Source organism: Candoia aspera, chromosome 3 (assembly GCF_035149785.1).
Source record: "Candoia aspera isolate rCanAsp1 chromosome 3, rCanAsp1.hap2, whole genome shotgun sequence".
NCBI lineage: Eukaryota > Metazoa > Chordata > Lepidosauria > Squamata > Boidae > Candoia > Candoia aspera.
The window spans coordinates 69,926,124-69,952,383 of NC_086155.1; the positions used below are offsets into that span (position 1 = coordinate 69,926,124).

The window sequence follows — 26,260 nt, forward strand, 5'->3', positions numbered from 1 at the left end:
CATCACTGAGACATGGATAAAATGTTGCGTATTTGTTTCCTGTGTCACCTTGTGTATGTTTTGGTCTAACAAAATAGGCTGCAAACTAATACAGGATTTTCTAGGCTGACAGTTCTTGGATGCCTGAGAATTCACATGCTGACAGGCTCTGTTTGGGAATTGTTTTCACCATCTTTGAATCTATATAGTCAGGTAGTATCCAAGATTCTGAAAGTTTATTTGGGCCAGTCAAATGGCTGAATAACTGGAGTTTTCTGTACTGCTTTTATTCCTTGCAAAGCTGAACAGAAATGAAGCAAGATTCAAGAAACCAGAAGAAAAAAAGGCCATCAAATAGTCAACAGTTACTGCCATTCTTTTTGTGAGCCCTGCCTTGAGACTGAGCATGCCTTTTTGTGAGAGGAGGAAAAGTAACCTTTCATTCCTCTGCTGGATGTGGTCATTCATGCCATGGAACGGTGCCATCTGCCCACCAGGAACTGTGTCAGCAAAAGACAGGAAGAAGTGCATGGTGTCCTGAGTGGATGTACTCTGATAAAAATGGGGGAGGAGTTTGTTTAGTCTCCTTTCTCTATAAAATGACCCACTTCACACTTCCAAGCCTATGGAACATGTGTATATGTGTGTGAGAGAGAGATGCAGATGAAATTGTGGGCAATTTTTCATGCAGTCTTTTCAAAAAAGCAAATTTGTACCCAGGCTGAAATTAATTAAAGGTTCTGAGAGTAATTTTTTAAAAATTACAATACAATTTTGGGGAGAGTAATGGCAATTTTGGGGAGAGTAATGGTATTTGGAGAGATAGCTTTCATCTGTATGTAGGTGTGCTTGCTTCAGCTTTGCTTCAAAGACTTTGGATTCCCATAGCTCACTTCCAATGGACACCTGGAATATAATGCTTTTCAGCTTGCATAGTAACAATTACTTGTGGTTTTCCAGCCTTCAAGAAATCACTGGGTTCCTTCTCCTTCTTAGACTCCTGATTTAGTAATTTTGAAAAAAAAAAGTCTCATGGAATCCTTGACCCAAGTCAGTTCCATTTGTGAATATAGAGCATGATCTTCATTTTCCTTAAAGCAAATGTTCATAGTTGTCTTAGGAATCAATTCTTATCTCAAGAGCAGTCTGTCCTTTTTCCGACTCTCATTAAACATAGCTTATACAATTTTTAAAGTTAACCAATTATCCCTCTGTGAATAGCTTGTATTTATTCATGTCTATCAGAAAGAGAATTTATTTCTGTTGCCCTGAATGATGTTTAAAAAAATCAAGGTTTAATCTAAACAAAGTCAAATCACCAGCAGCAGCAAAGCTATTTTTTTTTCTTCCACATCATGTGTATATATTGTGGTGTGAGGAGAGAAATTTGTTTTAATATTTTAAAATATTTATTTAATTTTTTAAAAATATTGTTTTACATAATATATATTTTTAAAGTGGATGAATGATGTTTCAACAGTCCTAAACCTTCCATTTTCTTTAGTAAGTAATGTTGAGCACTGGGCTGATTTACTACAGCTTCTTCACCCTATTTTTGTTTGCTTTTCTAAAGATAGTATTGTATGGCTTGATTTCATACTTATATTAGCAAGCACCCTCTTATATCAAGTCAGACCAAATATTGTTCTAACTCAGTCATATCTATCCAGACAGGCAGTGCCTCTTAGAAGACTCAGACAGAAGTCTTTCCCAGCCTGATTATTCAGCATATCTTACCTTTCTTAGAAGTTGACTCCAGAACTTTCAACATATAGCACAAGTGGTCTGTCACTGAAGTTACGTGTCTCTTAGGCAGCTGTATCTCCTTAACAGATTTCTACTTCATGTTTGGATATTTAAAAGATGGGGATTTGATAAAATATAAATGAACTATAAATAAAATACCATGCAGCTACAGAAGCATGGCACTATACTTGCATAATGAGGTTTAATAACAGTTTGGGTCAAATGGTTGTTTGGGATGTTGGAAGCTGTATTAGCATTTTCTTGTCCCAAGATTACATACTTTATTTCTTGCAATTGTCTGTCCTATCCCAAAAGATATACAGAGTAAAAACAGTTCAAGTTCAATATAACCAGAGGTGCTCACAGTCCAGAGAATAGTGCAGAAAATCGTGTCCAGGTAGGGAAGACTTGGAAGCAAAACACAAATGATTCAAAGACAGACCTTCTTTCAAAAACTCAAATGCTTGAAGGTCCAAGCTTGCACCTTCCAGATAGTTCTGGTGCCAAAGATCACAGAAATCGTAGAAAGTGAGCTACTCAGGAGTAATAACCCATTTCCTAATAAACTACCAGTCCCATAGGATGTTTCCACATATTCTATGCAATCCAACATTGCAATGTCTTCCGGCTGTTTGAGACTCTATGTAGGCTAGGCAGCAGATCTTTGAATTATGACTGGTTTTTTTTAATCATGATCTTTTTGGACATGCTTTAGGTCATATCTAGGAAAGCAAAATTAATTCTAATTGGTGTAACTGCATTGGAAGTGGTTAGAGTGTAAAAAAATGTTATTAATGAAATTAAATCAGTCCTCAGGGAAAATAGACGTTAGTTACCTCTTCGCTACTTCTCTTTGTCTTCTAAGAGTGGTTAGGGGCCACAACTTTGAGCGGAAGGGGTTCGGACTTTCCCTTCTGATCTACTGGAAGACTCTGATAATCTTCCAAACATGTTACCTAAAGGGGTGCAGTTAATTCTTTCGTGGTTGTTGTTTTTTTTTTGGTTTTGTAATGGAGTATGAAGAAAAGCCATTCCCATTTCTATCATTAAACTGCTCTAAACAGAAATTTAGTGGGAAGATCGCCAAATTTCAGCAGCCTGACTTTGGGGCTGTTCAAAATGCTGGTTTGGGTTTCATGAATTTAGAAGTATTGAGTTTTCCACTCCTGCCATATTGCAGTCCTCAAAAACAATCAATACCCCCTTTATTTATTAATGAATAGCCAAATTGTTTTTAATTGTAAAGCACTTAACTTTTTAAAGAGGAGGGATATATTAATGAGATAGGTAAGTGAAGATTGTTGTTTTTTTCCCCACTGACATTATACAGTGGATAAACCTAAATGCAGTTTCCCTTGTCTTTAACATTTGTGAATGTAGTAGTTAAGAAATTAGAAACTGGGAAAACCCAGATTCAAGTCACCACTCAGTCATGGAGGTCACTGCTTGACCTGGACAGAATTGTTGTGCGGATGAAATTAGAGGAGAGACCCATTTAGCTGCCTTGAACTTTCAGAGAGAAGGCATGATACAAATGGGGTGAATAAATTATTAATAAGTAAATGTAATGGTATATTTCCAGGTATTGAAGTAAACAGCCATTTGGATCCTAGCATATACTAAGAGATTACTTTCTGCTTTCTTCCTCCAGTGCAAATAGAATTCTGCTAAGCATTACTTTGGACCCAACCATCATGGCCACAGGTGGTAACATCCAAAACTAGAGTTCCAAAAGAATTCCATTGACTTTGCCACCAGGAAGGCATATATCAGACATCTTTTATCTGGGCAGATGGGCAAATTTAATAATAATAACGAAGGCTGGGCGGTAAGAGAGTGATTAGTCCAATGTCATGTAGTGAGTTTCCATGGCTTATTTTTGTCTTTTGGGAGGGGAGGGTTGTTTTTGTTTTTGTTTTGGGAGCTGAGGGGAGGTGTAAGAACATATGCCTATGTGTCAGCAGTGGGATAAATCAGCGAAGATTGTACAGGTTGTCTTTATGCTATTTCACAGTTCTGCTCAGTTCAGAAGCCCTTTTAAAAAGTTCATATGCTACATAGATCAATTCTAAGAATGATACATACTCCATTCAAGGAATATAGTTTTTATATTCTTAAGTAATCTTGTAACAAATGGAGTTGAACAATTTCCAGACAGAATTGACTTGTTAGAAAATGCGTAACATGAATAAGAAAAAATGGAAGAGAAGCAGGCAATAACCCACATAGGTTTAAAAATTTGTAAGAAAAGGTACATTTACATCCATAAAAATAATAATTGTAAAATAAATTACGCATAGTTTTACATTAATAAAATATATGAAACTTCAAGATAAAAAAATCATAAAGTATCATTAAAATATAACTTCTCTGAGAACTTGTTGGTCATTAAGATAAGTGAATATTTTTCTTCAGTATTCTCTGACAATAACTCCAAAATATTTAATGTTACCTGCTTTCATTTTTAGATAAGCAAATTAACTTCTGTACTTCAGGATGTATAGTTTTCAATGAGATAAAAAGTAATCAAGTAGCATGAGCACATTGTAAATATTTCTATTCATAAAGAGACCTTGGATAGTTTAGAAATAATGAAAACAGCAACAGGAAGCATGTATCTTTAAGCTGTTTTTTTCCTTAAGCTGAACCAATTAAGCTGGAATTTCTCAAAACCTGCTGATTTGTAAGAGGAGATATATTAGGAAGAGTGCAGAATGGAGGAGAATCGCCTACAAAAAATGCATTTTGAGAAATAGAGCATTTCAATTAGAACAACGTTTTGGAAGATTTGATAGCTCTGTCTTTGAACCTATTATATTGTATTGTTTTAAATACCAGTATTTACATTGCTTCAAGTTTTTTCTTGGGTTTTTTTTTCGTATTATGAACTTGCAAAGTTATAGTTTTGTAGGCTTTCATTTTATATTTTAACGTGCCCAACTGTAACAATACAAATGTATAATACATTAGACTTGAGAAATCCAAACTTTTTCATTATTGTGGGTGTGAGTATATCTTTTGCTTCTGTGAGTTAGAGCTGATGGAAAATTAAGTGCTTATATACCATTGTATGAAATACAGCACTTAGAAACTGGAAAGACTGCTAATCCCTATGGTGCAATTACCTGGCTGCCTGGTCACTTAGGAGGAGTGTATGTCCCCATGAGATTTGCTGATGTTCTACAGCTGTGTGACCGCAATAAAGGATACACAGCATTGACAAGGGGTGTGCTGCAATATGCACTGAAATATTAAAGCAAGCATATTCTCCAGAAGGGTTGGAAGAGTGGTCATCTCTACCTGTGTGTAAACACAGCTGCTTCACTTCAGTAGCAGTCCTAGTCAAAGTGATGGTGGTGCATGCACACCAATTGTCATGTTCTCATTTCAATGTGCTGCTAACATTGTAACGTTTCACATGTCATCTTCTGTTCCGTGTTCCTTCACCCGGGGTTTTTCCATTCCTTCACCCTCCGTTGTTTTGAGGGCTTGGAATGTATGTTTGGGTTTGCGCTCCTGCTCAAGGTTACTTTCCCAGGCGCGTCTAACGGCTTCTAGCACCTGGGAGGGGGAGCGCCCTGACGAGGGATGGGGCGGAACTTGCTCACAGGCAAGGCTTTTAAGTTTGTATTTGGCGCGCTTTTGCTCATTCTCAGCTTTCTCTGTATTTGCATACTATTCCTTAATAAATCAGTTATCTTTAAGCCCGAGCTTGTGAGACTGAGTGTTTGGGATTAGGCAACCATTACATAAAGCTGAGAATCATTTCATCCATTTTCCGCTAGCCCCATCCAATCGTTGGATAAGAGGGAACGCTAGCGATGACAGAACCTCAGCTTCGCGCAAGTGATGGAAGCGAGGAGGAGCGGGAGGCGGCCAGAATCCGGCCAGCGCTAACCTCGAGAGCGCAAAGAGCAGCACGTCGGGAGTTGCGGGATATCCAACTAGATGAGCTGCTGATATCCATGCAGGAGAGCCTCAGGAGTGAACATAGAACTGTTATGGAAAGAGCACCGGGAAGGGGGTCTCCACAATTGTCCTGGGAGCCCGAAGTCCCCTTGTCACCGAGGGTGGTGGTAACCAACCAACCCCCGGAAGAGCCGGTCACTCCAGCTCGTATGAGGGCATTAGAGGATAAAATGGATTTAATAGTGACAATCCTTAAGGATCTACCCAGAGAGGCAGAGCCCACCCCGGAGGATTGGGAGGAAGAGCCGTCACAGTACCCCAGGCATAGTACCCTATCAACCAGGGGGAGAAGCAAGACTCGATCAGCCCGTCAAGGGGGGGGGGCGAGAGGCAAGACCTCCTAGGGATCGACCACCCATGGGGGCTCGGCGTACGCTGACATTCGCGGAACCGCCACAGCCAGCTGAGCCGGCAAGAAACTTCCCACCATTTGGAGTAAAATTCGATGGGGATCCCACAACGCTCTCCTTCTTTATCACTAATGCCAAGCATTATATAGAAGATTGGGGCCGGAACTTTCGGTCAGAACATGGCAAGATCAATTTCATTGCCAACAAACTGAGAGGAAGGGCAGCTGATTGGTATGTGCAACTATGCCAGGCTGAGGCAACTGAGTTAGAGGACTTCGATGACTTTTTGTGGGCACTTAAACAGCATTTCGAAGACCCTCTAGCCCAAGAAACAGCTAAAAATGACCTGCGGAAACTCTACCAAGGGTCCCTCTCAGTTGCCAATTATGCGTTGGAATTTAAAGCTTTGGCAGGAAAAGTGGAAGACTGGTCTGAGCCAACAATAATTGAAATGTTCAAACAGGGGCTAGAACCCGAAATCCTTCGCTGGGCACTAGGAAGAGATGATCCCAAAATGCTATATGGGTGGATTCAGTTGGCGGGCAGCGCAGAAAATGCCCTACAAACCTATGCCCATACCAAAGAGCTTAGACAATCGCGTCTTGCTAGAGGAGCGCGCACATCTGGACTTGCCAGCCGCCCCAAACCGAAAACCTGGGAAGAGGAAAGGGAACGACGGTTCTCCAAAGGTCAGTGCCTGAGATGTGGGAAAGAAGGGCATCGAGCCACGTCGTGCCTGAGACGCCGTCCAGAGGAACGACAGACGAAACCTACGGTAAAGTCGCCTGCTCCTGCTCCACCGCGAAAACTGAAAGCAGCCGTCGCAGAACTGGACCCCCCAGAACTACCCTTCGGAGAAGAGGAAGAAGAGTTGCAATTCGAGCAGCCGGCGGGAAAAGCCTACCACCTGCCCTGAAGGGCGCCCTAGGGCAGGTGGAAGAAACCGGGCGTAACCACGATTCGGTGAGTGGAAATTTCCCCACACTGACTGTTAAAGTTAAACTGAGCTCAAAAACCAAAACTGTGGAAGTTTGGGCCATGCTAGATTCGGGTTGCTCCCGTTCCCTTATGCACCCTGATGTCGTAGCGGCTCTGGAACTGCCCACGTTCCCTTTGCCAAGACCTATGATCTTCACCCAATTGGATGGAACTATGGCGGGAGGGAAAGCAGTCAATCATTCCACGGGACTGGTCGCCTTGCAGATGGGCTCCCATCAGGAAAAGTTGCCATTTGTGGTAGCTCCAGTGGGGGGTCCTCTGGTAATCTTGGGGATGCCTTGGTTTGTGCAACAAAACCCTTTTATCAACTGGCTGCATAGAACTGTGACTTTTGCAGATGGATTTTACAAAGTACCCGAAAAGGACCTATTGGAAGACATGGAGGGTGGAGGGGTAGCGTATACTACTGTGCAAACGCTTCAACCTCTTGAGGGACTACCCAATCAGTATCAGGATTTTGCTGAGGTATTTGGGGAAGAGGAAGCCGATCGCTTGCCACCCCACCGAAAAACGGATTGTGCCATTGAATTCTTACCAAACGTGAAATTGCCTCACCCAAAAATATACCCCATGTCTCCCAAAGAACTCACTACGCTAAGGGAGTTCATTGACAAAAACCTGGCTAGGGGTTTCATTGAGCCTGCTAATTCCCCGGTAGGAGCCCCTGTCCTATTCAGGCCAAAAAAGGATGGGTCATTAAGGCTTTGTACCGATTTCCGCGGGCTCAATGCGGTCTCAATATTAAATAAATATCCTTTGCCCCTGATCAAAGATATGTTATCACATCTGGCCAGGGGTAAAATTTTCTCAAAACTGGATTTGCGAGAAGCCTATTTTCGGATTCGCATAAGGGAAGGGGATGAATGGAAAACAGCATTTAACTGTCCTCTTGGAGCTTTCCAATACAAAGTCTTACCCTTTGGGTTATCCGGAGCACCTGGGGTCTTTATGCAACTAATCAATGAGGTCTTGCATGACCACTTATTTAAGGGGGTACTAGTATACTTGGATGATGTATTGATTTATACTGAAACCATATCAGAACATATCCACTTGGTGCGTCAGGTACTGGCTAAATTGAAAAAAGCGGAGTTGTACGCAAAACTGTCAAAATGTGCATTTCATCAGTCACAAATTGATTACCTAGGCTATCGAATTTCAGCTCAGGGCATTGAAATGGACCCTGCAAAAGTAGAAGCTATTGTGGCATGGGAGCCTCCCCGTACCAGGAGACAATTACAAAGTTTCCTTGGATTCGCTAATTTTTATCGGGCATTCGCCCAAAATTTTGCTGAAATTGCCCTCCCCCTTACTGAACTGTTAAAAACTAAAGGACAGGGGGATACGCGACGTTCAAAGAACCCAGGCGCGCTCCTTAAATGGACTCCTGCCTGTCAGCAAGCGTTCGAAGCGCTCAAACAAATCTTTACCACAGAACCAGTTTTACAGCATCCAAACCCCTCTAAACCCTTCGTTGTACAAGTCGATGCTTCTGATTTTTCCATAGGAGCAATCTTGTTACAATCTGACCACTCTGGCGCCTTAAAACCCTGTGCCTACCTCTCTCGCAAATTCACTGAAACTGAGCGAAGATGGCACGTTTGGGAAAAAGAGGCTTTTGCTGTAAAAACGGCTTTAGAAACATGGCGACACCTATTGGAAGGCACTTCCAACCCTTTTGAAGTCTGGACTGACCATAAAAACCTGGAAGCTCTAAGCACCAGTCGAAAACTCAGTCCCAAACAGCTTCGCTGGGCTGAGTTTTTCAGCCGCTTCGACTTCACCCTTAAATTTATACCAGGCAAGAAAAACTTTTTAGCTGATGCACTCTCCCGCAGACCCCAAGATGCTGGCCCAGGGCCAACGGTCCAAGGCACCGTCTGGACCGACAAACAATTAAGTTTGGCAGCGGTGACTCGCAGCCAGACCCGAACGCAATCAACGCAACCTCCAGCCGCTCTGCCTTCCAGCCGCTCGCCGCGCTTGTCAATTCCATCCGATTTGCAACAACAGTTGCTTTTCCACCTTAAAACAGATACTTGGTTACAAACCAATAGAAACACTTTAACCTTCACTGACGATCTTGCCTGGCACAACGATCGCCTCTATGTACCCGATGCTATGCGTAAAACCGTACTCCAGCGTTGCCACGATGACAAGCTGGCTGGACATTTTGGCTATGTAAAAACTCTACACCTTGTTCGCCGACAATTCTGGTGGCCAACTTTACTCAAAGACCTCAAGGCATATGTTACTGCGTGCCCTGTGTGTGCCGCGATAAAGCGCAAAACAGGCAAACCCCAAGGTCTCCTTCAACCCGTTGCCACCCCATCTGTCCCCTGGCAGGACATTTCCATGGACTTTATCGTTGATCTACCCCCTAGTCAACGCAAAACTGTCATTTGGGTGGTCAAAGACTTTTTCTCCAAACAAGCCCACTTTATCCCATGCGCTTCTATCCCCACCGCACAACAGCTGGCACGCCTCTTCCTCATCCACGTGTACCGCCTCCACGGTATCCCCGCCCGTTTGGTGAGTGACAGAGGCACACAATTTACGTCACAATTCTGGCGGGCATTTTTAAAACTTTTGGGTACCAAACAGTCACTTTCCACCGCGTGGCATCCGGAAACGGACGGATCTACAGAGGCGGTTAATTCTACACTGGAACAATATCTCAGGGCTTTTGTTAACTACCAACAGGACAATTGGGTCGACCTACTCCCATTTGCTGAGGTCGCTTACAACAATGCCGTTCATCAAACCACTGGTCAAGTTCCTTTTAAAACAGTTTTTGGACGTGAGTTTGTTCCTATTCCTGAACTTCCCCATCCACAACCGCTGCCAGCCTCCCTTGCTGACTGGGCGGACTCTCTCAAGGACTCCTGGTCTAATATTCAACAAGCTCTCCTCCATGCCCAGGCTGTTTATAAACGCCATGCCGATGCAAAGCGTTCCCCAGAACCATCCTTTGCTGTCGGGGATAAAGTCTACTTATCAACTAAGTTTATCAAATCCCCACAACCCTCTAAGAAACTTGGCCCTAAATTTGTCGGACCTTTTCCAATTATCGCTCAACTCAACCCTGTTACGTTTAAACTTGATTTGCCTCACAACCTTAAACGTTTACATCCTGTTTTCCATTGTAGTTTACTCAAGCCCTACCTGTCGTCGGACCGCTGGCATCCACAACCCATTCCACCACCTCCACTCATGATCGACAACCAGCAACACTTCGAGGTGACGTCCATCCTCGACTCCCGACGCCAGCGCTCCGCTTTACAGTACCTCGTCCGCTGGAAACATTTCCCTCATCCTGAATGGGTTGCTGCTCCAGACGTGTTTTCCCCTCGTCTGGTAGCCCAATTCCACTCTGCCTATCCTGACAAACCTGCTCCATAATTTTTTTTTGGAGGGGCAATATGTCATGTTCTCATTTCAATGTGCTGCTAACATTGTAACGTTTCACATGTCATCTTCTGTTCCGTGTTCCTTCACCCGGGGTTTTTCCATTCCTTCACCCTCCGTTGTTTTGAGGGCTTGGAATGTATGTTTGGGTTTGCGCTCCTGCTCAAGGTTACTTTCCCAGGCGCGTCTAACGGCTTCTAGCACCTGGGAGGGGGAGTGCCCTGACGAGGGATGGGGCGGAACTTGCTCACAGGCAAGGCTTTTAAGTTTGTATTTGGCGCGCTTTTGCTCATTCTCAGCTTTCTCTGTATTTGCATACTATTCCTTAATAAATCAGTTATCTTTAAGCCCGAGCTTGTGAGACTGAGTGTTTGGGATTAGGCAACCATTACACCAATGCACATACAGTCTGGGAAAGCCTTTGTAGCAGCCATGTACAGTATGTACAGTCTATCCACACATTATGAACACCACTGAAGTTCTTTCTATTTTATGCCTTTGCAGATCCTAAAACCATTTTGCCAATGAATAACACTAATCACTGATTTTTTTTTAGTGTGTGCTAAGTAAAATACAACTCGCATATTCATAGCTTTGTTTATTGATGTATTCTTGCCAATTCAATCAGTCTGTTTTTAACAGGCTTAAACATTTGTAATACCATATCACCATCAGTAATATTTATTTAAATACTGTATATAGTAGTAATATTCATTTAAATATGAAGTCATAACCTTGTATCTTTTTTAAAAGGCATGGCAATCCTGATGCTGATAAATTGTAATATATCTTTTCAAGAAGTTAAATGGTTGATTCATTGTAAGGTCTATTAATTGGACGTTCAGATCAGAAAAGTCACCTTTTAGCACACAGGCTTCTTTTGATAGAAGCAGAAGAAAATGTAAAAGGATAAAAGTATGTTTACTTATAGAGGCTTGGTTGCCATGGATAACCTGCCTTTGTTTATAAAATACAGGATGATTTGACTTTTCTTAAAAAATAAAAAAGTATATAAGGTTACTGTTAAAATAAAACATCCTGTCGCTCTGTTAAAATCTAAGTAAAAACAATTGTATATTCCAAGTTCCACCTTAACCAAAGGGAAATATGAGCCTGCACGTTTACAAGGAAGGTATCCAGAACCAGCCTGTCGGAGACAAGGTTGGAATGCTCCGATTCCCAAAGCATCTGCTCCACAGTGCAGATGGCTTTAAGGAAAAGAGGAAGGCTGAGAGAACCATAGTCTGCCTTTTTGAGACAGTTCACAGATGAAGTGTATCAGATTTTTGACAGGATGATATCCCTTCCTTCAAGGAAGTCAATAGTCCCTCTGTTCACCATCTGCGCCTTCCCATTATTTTGAATCAAAGATGGATCAATTTCTGCTATTAAGCTTCTTAAGAAAAGAGAGAGAAGGATGATCAAGAAAAGATTCTTTTCAGATTTTCAGAGTAGGACAAAATACCCTAGATCACCACCGGATAGGCCAAGTGTCCTTCACTCATTCTACTTCAGATGGTGCAAATTGATTTGGCTGATTTGGACTAGGATAGCAGTACTGTTTAGAACAAACATAGAAAAATTTCTCCTCCTGCTGTAGCAAGCAAAATATTAGTATTTCTTTAATAGTATTGCAGAATATATTGGCACTTAATAATGATAGGATCTCATTGCATGTGTGATGAAAAATATGTTCAAGCTATATTTTTAATGAGTGTGCACATATTTAAGTTACACAGTAGACAGGCACTCAAGTTGGGAAAGTAATTAGCAGAAAGCATACTATAAATTCAGCTAGATTGTTATTTTAGGTAAGTAGTCAGGGTTGGTGTTGGGCACATGCCAGGAACCATCATTAAAAAAAATTTACAAATTGAGACTCAATGTCACCCTTTTGAATATAACATTTAAATATACACAAGATTCTATTATCTACTCAGAGAGTGCTGGACAAAGATCAGGAATCGTTACTACCAATACTAAGGCATAGTGATGGGGCAGAAATTAATTTAGTTGGCATTTGAATGCAGTCAAATCCAATTTCACCTTTTCAAATTAATCTATGAATCAAAATGCGGTTATCATTTAAAATTTGCACCAATTTGAATTTTGCAAAGCATCTGCCAATTAAAAGTATATTTAAGTAATCTATAAAAATAGACATATTCATGATAATAATGAACAAAAATATTGGGGAAATGGGTAAAAAATTTTGTATTAGACAAAAGTGCTAATAAAAATGCTTGGACAGTACATATCAAAATAAATATACATTTTATGTAGAACTTTGAAAAAATAAATTTCAAGTTTTATGAGCTGAATCTGAAAGATTTACAGAAATGAGAAACTGAGAGAAACCAAAATTGATCTATTTGCTAATCCCTACTGAAAAAGTGTTTTCTTTTTCGGCCTTTCAAGTTGATGGCATTTATGAAAAGAACAAGAAGGTAGAGGAAGAGCATGGGAGAACACAACAGCCATTGTCAGGTAGCAGAGGCATCTGAAGCAAGCTACAGGTAGTCCTCGCTTAACAACCATTTGTTTAGTGATGGTTCGGATTTAGGACAGTGCTGGAAAGAACGGCTTAAAACTGGGCCTAACACATACAACCATTGCAATGTCCCTGCAGTCACATGATCACAATTTGGGAGCTTGGCAACTGGTTCACATTTACGACTGTCACAGTGCCCCATGGTTATGTGATCACCATTTTTGACCTTCCTGTCTGGCTTCTGACAAGCAAAATCAATGGGGAACTGCATGATTTGCTTAATGACCACATGGTTCGCTTAACAACCGCTGCAAAAAAACTTCATAAAATCTGGTTGGATTTGCTTAATGACCGCTTAGCAACCAAAATTCTGGTCCCAATTGTCATTAAGTGAGGACTACCTGTTCAATATCATCAAAATGACAAATTGTGTATTGTGATGTCACAATGCAAGCGCTGCCTATTTCATACTTCCATGCAATGTTGTGAGACACATCCAAAAGGAACAAAGCTTGTATTGTGAGGCACATTTAATTTGTCCCCCATTGCTCCCCCATGCCAAGTAGCTACAGAGAGAGGCTCTTCCAGAAGCAATTAAGAAGAGAAGTTGTGATAACATTTGCTGTTACAGTCTCCCTTTTTGTCCTCACTGCTGCCTGGTGGGCCTAGAAGGAGAGCTTTCTAACTCCTCCAGCAATGAGCAGGTGCTGGCATGGCAGGAATCAGGAACTCTTCCTCTTCCAATCTTAGAGGGCAGTGACAACAAAGAGGAGGCCATAGAGCAGCAGGAGGAAACGAGTAGGAAGAAGACTGTAGCAGCAGTGTTGCTCCTCTTCTTTGTAACCAGTGGCAGGTGTTTGTGTGTTTCTACATGTGCTTTGGACATTTAGCTAGGAATGTTCAGCATATATCCAGCTTACAGGATTGAACACTTACTATTTGCAGTTTGGTAATTCCTTGGCTGGTAGCAGTCATGGACATTCTTGTAGGCTATAACAGAATGCAACAAATGGGAACAGGCTACATTCCTAATTGGCATCATCTGCATGTTTTTTCTAAGCCAAATTTTAGATTATGGCTTTTAAAATCATGTGTTCTGGGTATGGTCTTGTATACTGTATATATGGATGTATAAATAAAGTCTAGCGGTCATCCAGGAAGGTTAAGTTCCATAATGGTGTGACACTCTTCAGAGGGAGATTTACCAAGCTACTACTAGCTTTTAAGTACTATATTAATAAATACCCTTTTGGGGCTATATATTTCAAATGGCGTTATTATTTAAATTACTAAGTCCTGACTATGTTGCAATTTTTAACTGTTGTTTGTTTACAAATGGTCTTAGTTTTGTTTTGTTTTTTAAGTAGTTGATTATTGCAGTATGAACAATAAATAACTAGATCGTTTTGTAACGTTTTCTGGTATGTTTATAGCATTACTTATTTGTATATTGTATTCATGCTTGAGAGCTGGCACGGTGTGGTGACTAAGATACTGGACTACAAGCTGAAAGTTCTAGTCTTCCCTTAGACACAGAAGCCAATTAGGTGACATACCTTTCAACTCCAAAAGCTGCCCAGAATCACTTCAGATGGATAGGCGGCCGTATAAATTCGACAAATAAATTAAAAAAATAAGCCAGCTGAAGAACAAGCCCCTTGTCTCATTATGCATTGATAGCTTCATTGTACAATCTAGGTAAGCACAGTGCAAACAAGCTTGACCCTGCAACCAAGGGAATAAACACTAAATAGTATGTGTATGTATATTAGTGCTTATTAGAAATTTCGCACACTTGGTATATTGAAATATTGAAGATGAGTTATTTGTATTATTAATTACCTGGTGTGCCCATGGATAGAAAGGCTATTTATGCTAAGTCTATCTAGTTAATGCTATAATTTACCTGCAATATTAACACAGATTAAAGTAGGGGAAGAGAATAGTAGGTTAAAACTTAGGTGTAAAGAACTTCTCTCTGAATGAGGATTTTATAGAATCTAAGCAGGTACTTTGGGATTTAGCACAGTACTCTAAATATCACCCCAAGAAATTTTGAAAAGGAATCCTGTTTTTTGCCTCATAAGTTAAAACATGTGGCAAGGGTCATGTTATTTTAAAGTATGGTAATCCTACTTACAGAGAAGAATATACAAATGCAGCATTTCTCTAGAGAATAGCTATTTCCCTGCTCCAATACGCAAGACAACTAAATTTTGCATGTGTAAAAATAGAAGAATATTTTACTAAAGATGACCTCTGATAGGTTGGACCTACATTATTTATGTCAATAAAACTAAAACAAAACCCTGAAAGGATGTCCGTCTGGGTGGTCAACAAAGTTAAAACTTGTCTGAAAAGTTGTTGCATTTCATTGTTGTTAATGAAACTCATTTTAAAAAGGTATTGAGTGTCAACTAAAAGGAATCTAGTAGAATAGAGTTTAAAAATAACCTAAGGGCTAAAACATTGCTTGATTCCAGAAAGGAAGTTCTGTGGTCTCATGTTTCAGTTTAATTGGGACTTCCTGGGCTGACAACTGACTGGGAGCATCCGGTATTACCGGATAAGTAATACCAAATCCAGCTGCATTGTAAGAATCTGTCACTCTAAAATCAATTGATACTCAAAGCTGGTATCATTTCTTATTCCTGTTAGCAACAACAGAGAGAGTACCATAGATCCTACATAGCAGGTCAGCCTAGGTTAGAAGAACAAAGGAGAAGGAAAATGTTAGTTTGTAAAGAAGAAGCAAAAATATGAATTGATATACTGGGGCAAGGTAACTCAGATTCTACATTTTGAATAAATTATGCAAATCCCCAAAATGCAATAAATACTTATTTTTGCATAGTTCTTAGTCAGCCAAAGGGCTCTTTGTAACTACAGTTGTCCAGTTTAGCATTGTGTTTCAAAGATTTCCCCTGTTGCTGCCCCAGATGCTTTCAATATTATCTGGGCCAGCTATCTGGAAATGTTGAGGTTCACTTTCTTGTCCATATGGTGGTTTCAGCTTTCTGTGCTTCATTTTGTTTTGTTCTTAATGAAAGCTGAGATTCTCTGAAAATCCATTTCTGTACCAGGTGCCAAATTCCAAGTAAAAATCAAGCTACCATGGACATGTAAGATGGAGTTTTTAATATGGTTCACTAGAATAGCCATAGCTGAGCATCTTATTTGTCTGATCTTTAAGTTGTGTATATTTCTTTATCTTAAGTTTGAAGGGCTTTGCCATCCTTCAGGAAAAGCTAAAATAGGTCTGTCAAACAAAATGTAAGTTCTAGGAGTTTCCTGTCCTTTTCATAACTGTGAGCATATGAGGTGCAGTTCATACTGAAAAATTATGTAAGAAAGCTGCCAGGAAAGATCCAAGCAGTATTACCAATGCTGTTTCATAAGTAGTTACAGCTGCTGTTGATCTGACAGTTTTTTTTCCCTTGTCTTCCACGCAGCCCTAGGTTTCTTGAAAGGGTGTAATTTTTACAGCTGGGCAATGCTTTGGATTCAGTTTGGTAAAAGTAAGTGCTTTCCAGCATATATGTAGTGCTTGTCCACGGCTCTTTAAAACAACTGCATCCTTTCCTTGGATCACCTGGCAGCAGCAGAAAACAGCTACCCCACGCTGTGAAAGGATGTAACAGGTTTAAAGAGTTCCAGACAAGTGCTAGTACAGACTCTGGCAAGAACATCAAAAAAGTTAGATGCTGGCCATAGCTGCACAACCCCTTTTTATGTATGTTGCACATCTGATTCATGAAAATCAAGCAAAGCCTTGATTGCATAGTCGCAGCCACCGTCTTGAATTTTTGGAAACTCCTGAATTGTAAATACTTTATTTCTGAAGTTCTGCACAGCCTTAATAATTATGGCAAAGCATTGCACTTAAGAATGTAAATAGATTATTTTCAGACATATTTGGCCCCAGCTCAGGCCATATTTTCCAGAATTGTTCACAGCCTTACATTCAGGTTGTGACAGTTAACATTTCCTCTGTAAATATCTAGATCACAAGCTATCCCATATACATGTAACACCATCTACTGCGTGCCTGAGAACTGGGTTCCAAACCATTCACTTTAGAAGTATTGTATACAATAAACATATCAGGGTTGGTGCATCCAAGAAGTGAAGTTCTTATGCCAGCTTTTAATTGTCTGTAACAAATGATATGGTTTTAAACTTGTCAAAGATAATGAGGTTATACATGAGACACTTTGACTACCAGATTATACAGTCTATGCCTTTTTAATTGGTTCACAAAGTCATTCAGTCTACTCTGCTATCTCATTTTCAGTAGCAGAATGTATTTTCTTTCTTATGCCAATTTTAGATATAATATATACTCTAAAATGACTTGCAATACTATCTTGTCACATAATTAGACCTCTGTCCTCAAATCCTTATTCTAAAATAGTCCCATTAGAAATGTTAGGCTTCTGAACTGAACATGTAAGGATTCTGACTTCAAATGAGTGTGCTCAGGCATTTACTTGTAAATGAAATGTAACATTACCAGTTGTGTTACGATACCACATACACCACTAAATTAGAACACTGTTTTAATCAGACTCAGGTTGCTCACGTGGAACTGTCTGTGTTAACTTTGGATATACCATGTAGTTAATACAGACCAGTCCTAACTTTAAGCAAAGTCAGGGGACTGCCTAAGTTTTCTGTTGCTGGAGATGGGGAAGTTCATAGGCATCCATGGGAAGAGCAAGTGTCAAATGTACATTGTGATGAAAAATCCTCCCCTTGCATATTTTTATGCAAAGCCAGTGCAAGTAATGAAAGGGTAGGGTTTGTATTGTGACATCACTGCACAATTTTTGTCATTTTGGTGTCATTGTGGTGAGGAATGGACACCTGTTGGTGGGATAGGGATCATAAAACATTTTGAGCTAAAACCAAACTAAGCAATAGCTTATTATGATGCATGTGACATCATTTTCCTCCCCTGCCAATGCCATGAGTGTAAAATGAGTCCAGCCAGCATTAACAGGAACTTCAATAGAAGATGCTGTTTGATTGGATTAAGTTTCAACTACCACTCTGACATCTATATTAGAAATGGGAAGGTACATTGTATTTGTTAGTTTCCTCAGGCAGCAAAATGTTTGGATTGAGGGTTGCATTGTGTGTCATCTAATTTTCAATTGGGCAGTAGCATTTGTGGCAATAATACATTCAGAAAACTATTTTTGCAGCTTGTCAAAAGTGGGGGACTTTATAACCTATCGCAAAATAGCAGGATTCTCACATTGTATTAAGTGAAGGGTGTGGTTTATGTAGCTTGGTTTTGCATAATATGTGTGCCCTGCCATTGATTCCATTTAGATACCCTTGAGCAGAAAGTGTCCTGTCCCAGGCCAGTCACACTCAATACACCAGGGAGGCAGTTGCAAACTTTACTGAGGAACTTGTAAAGCAATCAAACAGGCAGCAAAGGAAGTGTGAGCGCAAACGCGCACACACTACAAGAAACAAGCCCCCAAAAGTCCAGCAAGCTTGCCTTAAGAGAGTTCCAAGTTCAAAACAAGAGTAATCAAGCAAAGTCCAAGAGTCCAGAAGTTGTAGGAGGTTTCCAGAGTCAACAGTCCAGAGTCAAGTCACGAGGTTTCCAATCAGGAGTCAAGGCACATGGGGTCTGGGTAAACAGACATTTCCAATGACCGGTCTGGGCTTGCGGCTCCTTTTAAATAAGAGCAGACCCCGGTGGAGCTTATTTAGGAGGGTGGGGTTGCTTTCTCATGAGTAGCCTCACCGACCTCCGCTGTTCCTCTCTCCACTCTCCTTGCTCTTGGGCTGGGAGGGGATGGCAACTTCACATCCTCATCCTCGCTGAGCAGCAGCACCTGTCCCCACTGCTCACTGGCCAGCCCTGCCTCCTCTGCCTGTTCAGGCAGCCGTTCATCCAGTGCCCCCATTGCTGCCTGCTCACCCTCCAAGGCTGCCACAGGGCCCAGCTGCCCTTCCTCAACCTCTGACTTGGACTCTGAACCCCCCATGACAGGAAGTTGGACTAGAGAAGCTGAGGTCTGTGATCCTTTGACTTAGTTCCATGCTGGTAATAGATTATCTAACGGAAAGGATTGGGATCTAGGTCAGTGTTTCTCAACCTGGCTGGCTGAAGAATTCTGGAAGCTGAAGTCCACCCATCTTAAAGTGGCTGAAGTTGAGAAACACTGATTCAGATTATCAGGAGTCCACATTATGTTATATTTGTAAAAGGGTTAGGCTTAAGTGCTTTTAAGTACCAGCCAATCTCTAAGAGAACTTTCCCTCTCCACTTCCAAAAGGAAATATAAGCTAGAATTTCTAATTTTTTTGTCACAGGGTGAGAGCTCCCACTCTTTAGAAAATTGAGTTTTTAGTTGGACGGAAGTAACTATTTTGCACTTCCTTGGAAAGTATGACAGAATATCATTTATCCCTTTGCATTAAGGTTTCTTGCCAAGAAAAAGCTTTTTAATTTTTCTCTACACAGTTGAACTACATTGCACTCTACAGAGAGTTTGTCAAGTATATGAAAATAAATCATTCTCTTCTAATATGTGTCACTGTGTTATCCTCTACTCAGTGGTAACAAAATCTAAATGTGCCAAAAGTAAGATACGTCATTTTAAAAAAAGAAATACTGTTCTCCACTGTGTCATCTCCCACCCTTTATGAAAAACATTGTAAATGCAGCATATAAGATACCCATGGGATATTTGTTCATTAATATTTTGAAAAGCTTAGTGGCTTCTTACCAGCAGTATTTTTTTTAATTGGACAGATATTTCCAAACAGTAAGAAAGATTGTGAATCAGTTGACCCAATCAGTCTTGAAGGACCTGATGGTCAGGATGCTGGGGACATTGATATCAATGAGATTTCAATGTAACTAGCTGTCCTGCCTTGTAAGATTCAGTTTCCAGCTGAAAGTTTAATAGTTATATAATTACTATTAATACAACATAATTGTATTATTGTATTTAATAGTAATTTTACTATTAATACAATATTATTGTATTAATACAATAATACAATTTCATGTAATGGAATATTCCCAAGGCTAAGGTATTATGGTCATAATAAAATAGTAGTATTGTTATTCCCAAGACCAAAAGTTTAAAACATTGAATGGATAACTTAGAAATGAGAATGTGTGCATCTTAATGATTTATTAGGAAAAAAGTAAACAAGATTTTATTTCTTAATCAGCACCTATAGATACAACCATGATCTATTAGTGGAGAAAACCAAATGCATTTCTGGTCCATGTACAGTTTTTGATGCTGCCCTCACCAATTTTGGTATTGCATTGGCAGTAGGAGAAGCATTAATCCTACTGCTGGATGATAAAAATGACACAGCCCTGATTAATAGGCTGTGGATTGTGTTAGTGCTGATGTCTCTACTCAGTATGTAAAAAGGGGGGAAACTTAACTTTTCATCATTGGCAAGTGAATACGCATAAAAACTTCCATGTTTAAGGCTCCCTTATAGATCCACATAAGCCAAAGAGTTAAATGCATAATCCAAGACTTGTCCTCATACCTGTCACTTAAAGCAACTGTAGCTCGTTCTAGCTTTAAATATTAGTTTTCATTTACATTGCATAAGTCCTACCCAATTGTAAAAGTTTCACTATAGCTTTCTTCATTGCAAAACAGTATTGGGTAAGGTAAAATAAAGCTAAGAAGCATTATGTAGGAATGCTGTACATTTCCTACAACTTTTCCACTGCAACTCTACTCAGCTCAGCTATTTGTCATGGCTATCAAAACATTTGGAGAAAATTGGGAGAGAATATGGAATTCCTTAACTTGATTTAGTATTCTAAAAAGGTCAATTGGACAAAATGGAATATGGTTACATTGAAAGATGCATCATAAAGTTTAATGCTTTTGTACAGTCACTCTGTATAACCATATCAATACTCATGAGGTTTTGGGGACTATGACCATTTTCAGCTAGTACAGCAATTCTGGGTAGTTTTGAGCTGAGGAAGATATTAACAATTGATCATTTGGAATGTTTTCCATTTAATGTGTGTTGATATTTTGTGAACAATACTAGAAATATAATGCTGTTTTTGTTACGGTCCTTTGAGTCAAATTTGACTCCTGGTGACATGGATAGATCCATGCAGTTTTTGGGGCAACATTTTCAGAAGTGGTTTGCCATTATCTCTTTCCTAGGGCTGAGAGAGGGAGCCTGGCCCAACTCAGGTGTCCTCACTCCTAGTCCAGCACCTTTAACCACCACACCAAAATGGTTCTTTAACAATAGTCCTATATTTTATGCCTGCTTGATTTTAGAGATGAATACGAAGAGGATGGATTTTGTCAACCATACCGGGGAATTGCATGTGCAAGATTTATTGGAAATAGAACCATTTATATGGAATCCCTGCATATGCAAGGAGAAATAGAAAATCAAATTACTGGTAGGTAAAAATTTTGCTTTCTCTTATTCTCAGTTAGATTGTCATCATACTTCTTATTATACTCTACAGTTCTGGATTTCAAATACTTAATGTAATGTTAATTTTACAAGTATATGTTCAACGGAATATATTCTTAGCCTTTACTGAAGATATATTTAGAAGAAAGAATATATTACTCATTTTGAAAAGCTGCAATGAAAATGAAACTTTAAAAAAGATAGTAAACCCTGCATATTATTGTAATTGTATTCTTAGCTTTTCTAGTGTGTATGTTGAAAAATACAGTGCCTTTATCATTATTTTATTCTGATTTCAGCCAAGTTTTTTAGAATACATGATTGATTAAATTAAATTAATCTTATTTACTTGTGGATCTCCAATTGTATAAGCTAGTTTTCTTTGAAAGCAAGACTGAACACTTACCAGGTAATATATGTTGGTGCTTACTTGGGGCTTAAACACTCTTTGATTAAGGCAGCTCAATCCAATCAATGAAAAGAAAAGCAGTTGCTGATATAAACTGCATTTAGCATAGCATTCTTTGAATATTAAAAAGGTGTAGATTTTTTTTAATGCTATACTCTCCAAAAACTGTTGTGTATTTATTTGGAAGGAGTTTTTAGTGGCATATTTTATACTAGATCACATGCACTATCTCGACTGATTTGGTGTTTGTATACTGCAGCTGCCTTCACAATGATTGGAACTTCAAGTCATTTATCAGATAAATGTTCGCAGTTTGCTATTCCATCTCTGTGCCATTATGCTTTCCCATATTGTGATGAGACTTCTTCTGTCGCAAAACCACGAGATCTTTGCCGTGATGAGTGTGAGATTCTGGAAAACGTTCTTTGCCAAACTGAATATATATTTGCAAGATCCAATCCTATGATTTTGATGCGGTTAAAGCTGCCTAACTGTGAAGATCTTCCACAGCCTGATAGCCCTGAGGCTATAAACTGTATCCGCATTGGCATCCCTATGGCAGATCCGATCAATAAAAGTAAGTGGCAATTACAGATATGATACTTTGTATATGGAATATTCCTTAAACTGAAGAAAAATGAAGGGCACAGTTGGTAGAGTCAGTCTGAATATGTCAGCCAGTATCTTCCACCAAACAGATTTAGTTGTCAGGGAGATAGATAGATAGATAGATAGATAGATAGATAGATAGATAGATAGATAGATAGATAGATAGATAGATAAACAGATTTAGTTTGTCATGGATATATATATATATATATCCATGACAAACTAAATCTGTTTGTTTGTTTGTTTGTTTGTTTATCTATCTATCTATCTATCTATCTATTTATTTTTCAGATTTCATCACCACCCATCTCACTCAAAGAGCGACTCTGGGCAGTTTACAATACAGTATTGTTAGAAGAACCCTTTTTAATATTTTAAATCAGCAATTATTTTTATATTATTCTATTCCATTTAATGACTGGTATATCATGCTTTGTTCATTAAAGTATCTTCTAGCAGTTCTGTTGAAATAAATGCTAGTACTTAATACCATAATTAGTTATTGTACTCCAGTTACTACGCAGTATGGCAGTCAGAAGTTATATTATTAGCCTTGATGTTGAGTGAAGTTCATGTTAGATCACAGATAGGTTAAATGAAAATAATGTCAAATGGCTTTATTTCTAAAATAGCTTAATAAATATTAAGTCTCCTAATTTCTCATGCCAAGATAAGGCATTAGTTTCAGGATTTTGAAGAAACTTTGAGTTCTTCTGCTTATTTCTTAAAAACATTTTGAAAGAGCATGTAACTTTTAAAAGAGTATTGTTACACCTTAAAGTAAGAATCTGAATTAAATTTCAGGTCATACACAAGAAAAAAGTCGTCTGTATGCATAGTGTTCTTTTAATTCATCACAGAAAAGTGGTCTTTCTATTACAGATCACAAATGTTTCAACAGCACAGGAGTGGACTATCGAGGGACCATAAGTGTAACCAAATCTGGGCGACAGTGCCAGCCTTGGAACTCACAGTATCCCCACACCCACACTTTCACTGCTGTCAGGTACCCAGAACTGAATGGAGGCCATTCCTACTGCCGAAACCCAGGCAATCAGAAAGAGGCCCCATGGTGCTTCACCTTAGATGAAAATCTCAAGTCAGAACTTTGTGACATCCCAGTCTGTGGTAAATATAATGAACTCTTTTTTGAAAATGAAATAAGATTATTTGTTGCGTTTTGCAGTCCAAGAGCCAAACTATGTGGCACATTCATCACATGTTTATATAAGCTGACTTATCCCAACAAATTTAATTTGGAATAAAAGTACAGCTGCAGAGTCTAGATACATCCCCCTGTTTATGGACTGAATTGAGCCTCATGGTGGTCTTCTGTTTGGTGGCTACTTGCCATCTAAAGGATGTATTTTCTAACGGCCTCACTTGGCAGGAGGCTAAAAGGCCAACAGGAAGAAAAATTCTGAAAACCAGCAGGGGCCTGTAATCCAGATCTGGAGCATGTGCAGATCTAAAACTTTTTATCCAAAATAAAATTCTTTGGCTCAGCATGCTTATTTGAACAAATGACTATTGTGTGAAATGTGACTCTAAATAACCATTATTTTGTCTGAGTTGTAATTGAGAGTCTCTTATTAAGTGGTTAGAAAAGTGCCAGCAAGATTTTTGGAAAAATGAGAGCAGTCCTTCCCAAGCACTTTTCTGGTTACTGTGTAGAAGCAGCAGTGTGCAATGATTTCAGGGAGTCAGAAATGCTGTGTAATTAGTTCAGCAGAAGACCGTTTGATTATTAAAAATTAGCATAAACTAAATATTGCCACTGAACCAAGCTAAGGAGACTAGGCCTTGTCTGAAAACAAGTGAAATAAGTTTAATCACTGAAGTAAGATACCATTTTTGAAACAATCGTTTCTTGAATAATCTGGAATTGGCTAGGGTCATACGGTATGATAAGTGATAAGCTACAGTTTACAGACCACAAGTGAAGCATGATATGAGTTCCAGTAATAGGCTTCAGTATCTGTAAAAACATCCTGATGCATTGTGAATGTATCTACCTGAAGCCTGATTAGCCCTTTTTGAACAATTTCAGGGTGGGGAGTGTATTTGGCATAAAGCAATTTCCACAATTCCTATGTTTGGTGGAATCTCAGTTGATGTCTCTGTAGAAATTTGATCAGTTGATGTCTCAGTGGAAATAGTCTGGACAGGCTTTGGCAATAAGGAAGAGTCCAAACTATCCTGCTATTAGCAGAACCCTAGACATCCAATAATACCTTTGTAATTTTTAATATCACAATAGATAACAATATTTGCACACAAGCTACATTAAAATTGCCTCTTGCTACTCACAGACTATCATTCTTCCCATGAGTTTAGAGCAACAGTTCAATGCAAAGAGACCATCAATTTTGTGATGTGTAATTATTTTGTGCATTATTTTTATGAGCTTTGGTTAAAAAAGCAAGCCTCTAAAATAAAATACAGAATAGGCTAAAGTCTTCTGTAGTCCAGGATATGACAATTGGCATTTTGAAATCCTGGACTACAGAAGACTTTAGCCTATTTTGAAATGTGTACACTGCTGCTAGAGTATGCAGTATTCATAGATAAGCTCTTTGGGCTTTAGGGTCTATAATGATTTTTTTTAATGTAGGATTCTCACATTGATGCTGTCCTGCTTGAGAAACAGGTCAATCTTATGGATAGAAACAAATGCAGGAGTTAGGCCTAGGAAGCAAATGTGTTTTTCACTTGATTCCATGTGATCAATATACCTATATTAAGTATTTCCATGTGTGTGTGTGTGTGTGTCATTGTAAAATCTGCTTCCTGCCCAGTCAGTATTTGGAACATGAGCAAGCACTGGGTTTGATTTGTTCCCCTCTCTTGTGAACCCATTTGTTGTTTATTCGTTTAGTCGCTTCCGACTCTTCGTGACTTCATGGACCAGCCCACGCCAGAGCTTCCTGTCTGTCGTCCACACCCCCAGCTCCCCCAGGGATGAGTCCGTCACCTCTAGAATATCATCCATCCACCTTGCCCTTGGTCGGCCCCTCTTCCTTTTGCCCTCCACTCTCACTAGCATCAGCATCTTCTCCAGGGTGTCCTGTCTTCTCATTATTTGGCCAAAGTATTTCAGTTTTGCCTTTAATATCATTCCCTCAAGTGAGCAGTCTGGCTTGATTTCCTGGAGGATGGACTGGTTTGATCTTCTTGCAGTCCAAGGCACTCTCAGAATTTTCCTCCAACACCACAGTTCAAAAGCATCGATCTTCCTTCTCTCAGCCTTCCTTATGGTCCAGCTCTCGCAGCCATATGTTACTACGGGGAACACCATTGCTTTAACTATGCAGGCCTTTGTTGTCAGTGTGATGTCTCTGCTCTTAACTATTTTATCGAGATTTGTCATTGCTCTTCTCCCAAGGATTAAGCGTCTTCTGATTTCCTGACTGCAGTCAGCATCTGCAGTAATCTTCGCACCTAGAAATACAAAGTCTTTCACTGCTTCTACATTTTCTCCCTCTATTTGTGAGTTATCAATCAAGCTGGTTGCCATCGTCTTGGTTTTTTTGAGGTTTAGCTGCAAGCCAGCTTTTGCACTTTCTTCTTTCACCTTGATCATAAGGCTCCTCAGTTCCTCTTCGCTTTCAGCCATCCAAGTGGTATCATCTGCATATCTGAGATTGTTAATGTTTCTTCCAGTGATTTTAACCCCAGCCTTGGATTCCTCAAGCCCAGCATGTCGCGTTCTGCGTACAAGTTGAATAGGTAGGGTGAGAGTATACAGCCCTGCCGTACTCCTTTCCCAATCTTAAACCAGTCCGTTGTTCCGTGGTCTGTTCTTACTGTTGCTACTTGGTCGTTATACAGATTCTTCAGGAGGCAGAC

The 26,260-nt window shown here is 39.7% G+C and overlaps 1 protein-coding gene across 1 annotated transcript in view; it reads left to right on the plus strand.

Annotated features, from left to right (window-relative positions):
* ROR1 (receptor tyrosine kinase like orphan receptor 1) overlaps positions 1-26,260 on the plus strand; it is a 195,872-nt gene that overhangs the window by 160,946 nt on the left and 8,666 nt on the right. Inside the window, exons 5-7 of the mRNA XM_063298074.1 lie at positions 21,249-21,376; positions 22,062-22,379; positions 23,294-23,539. Coding sequence (XP_063154144.1) covers positions 21,249-21,376; positions 22,062-22,379; positions 23,294-23,539 — 692 coding nt within the window. The remainder of the gene's footprint in view (positions 1-21,248; positions 21,377-22,061; positions 22,380-23,293; positions 23,540-26,260) is intronic.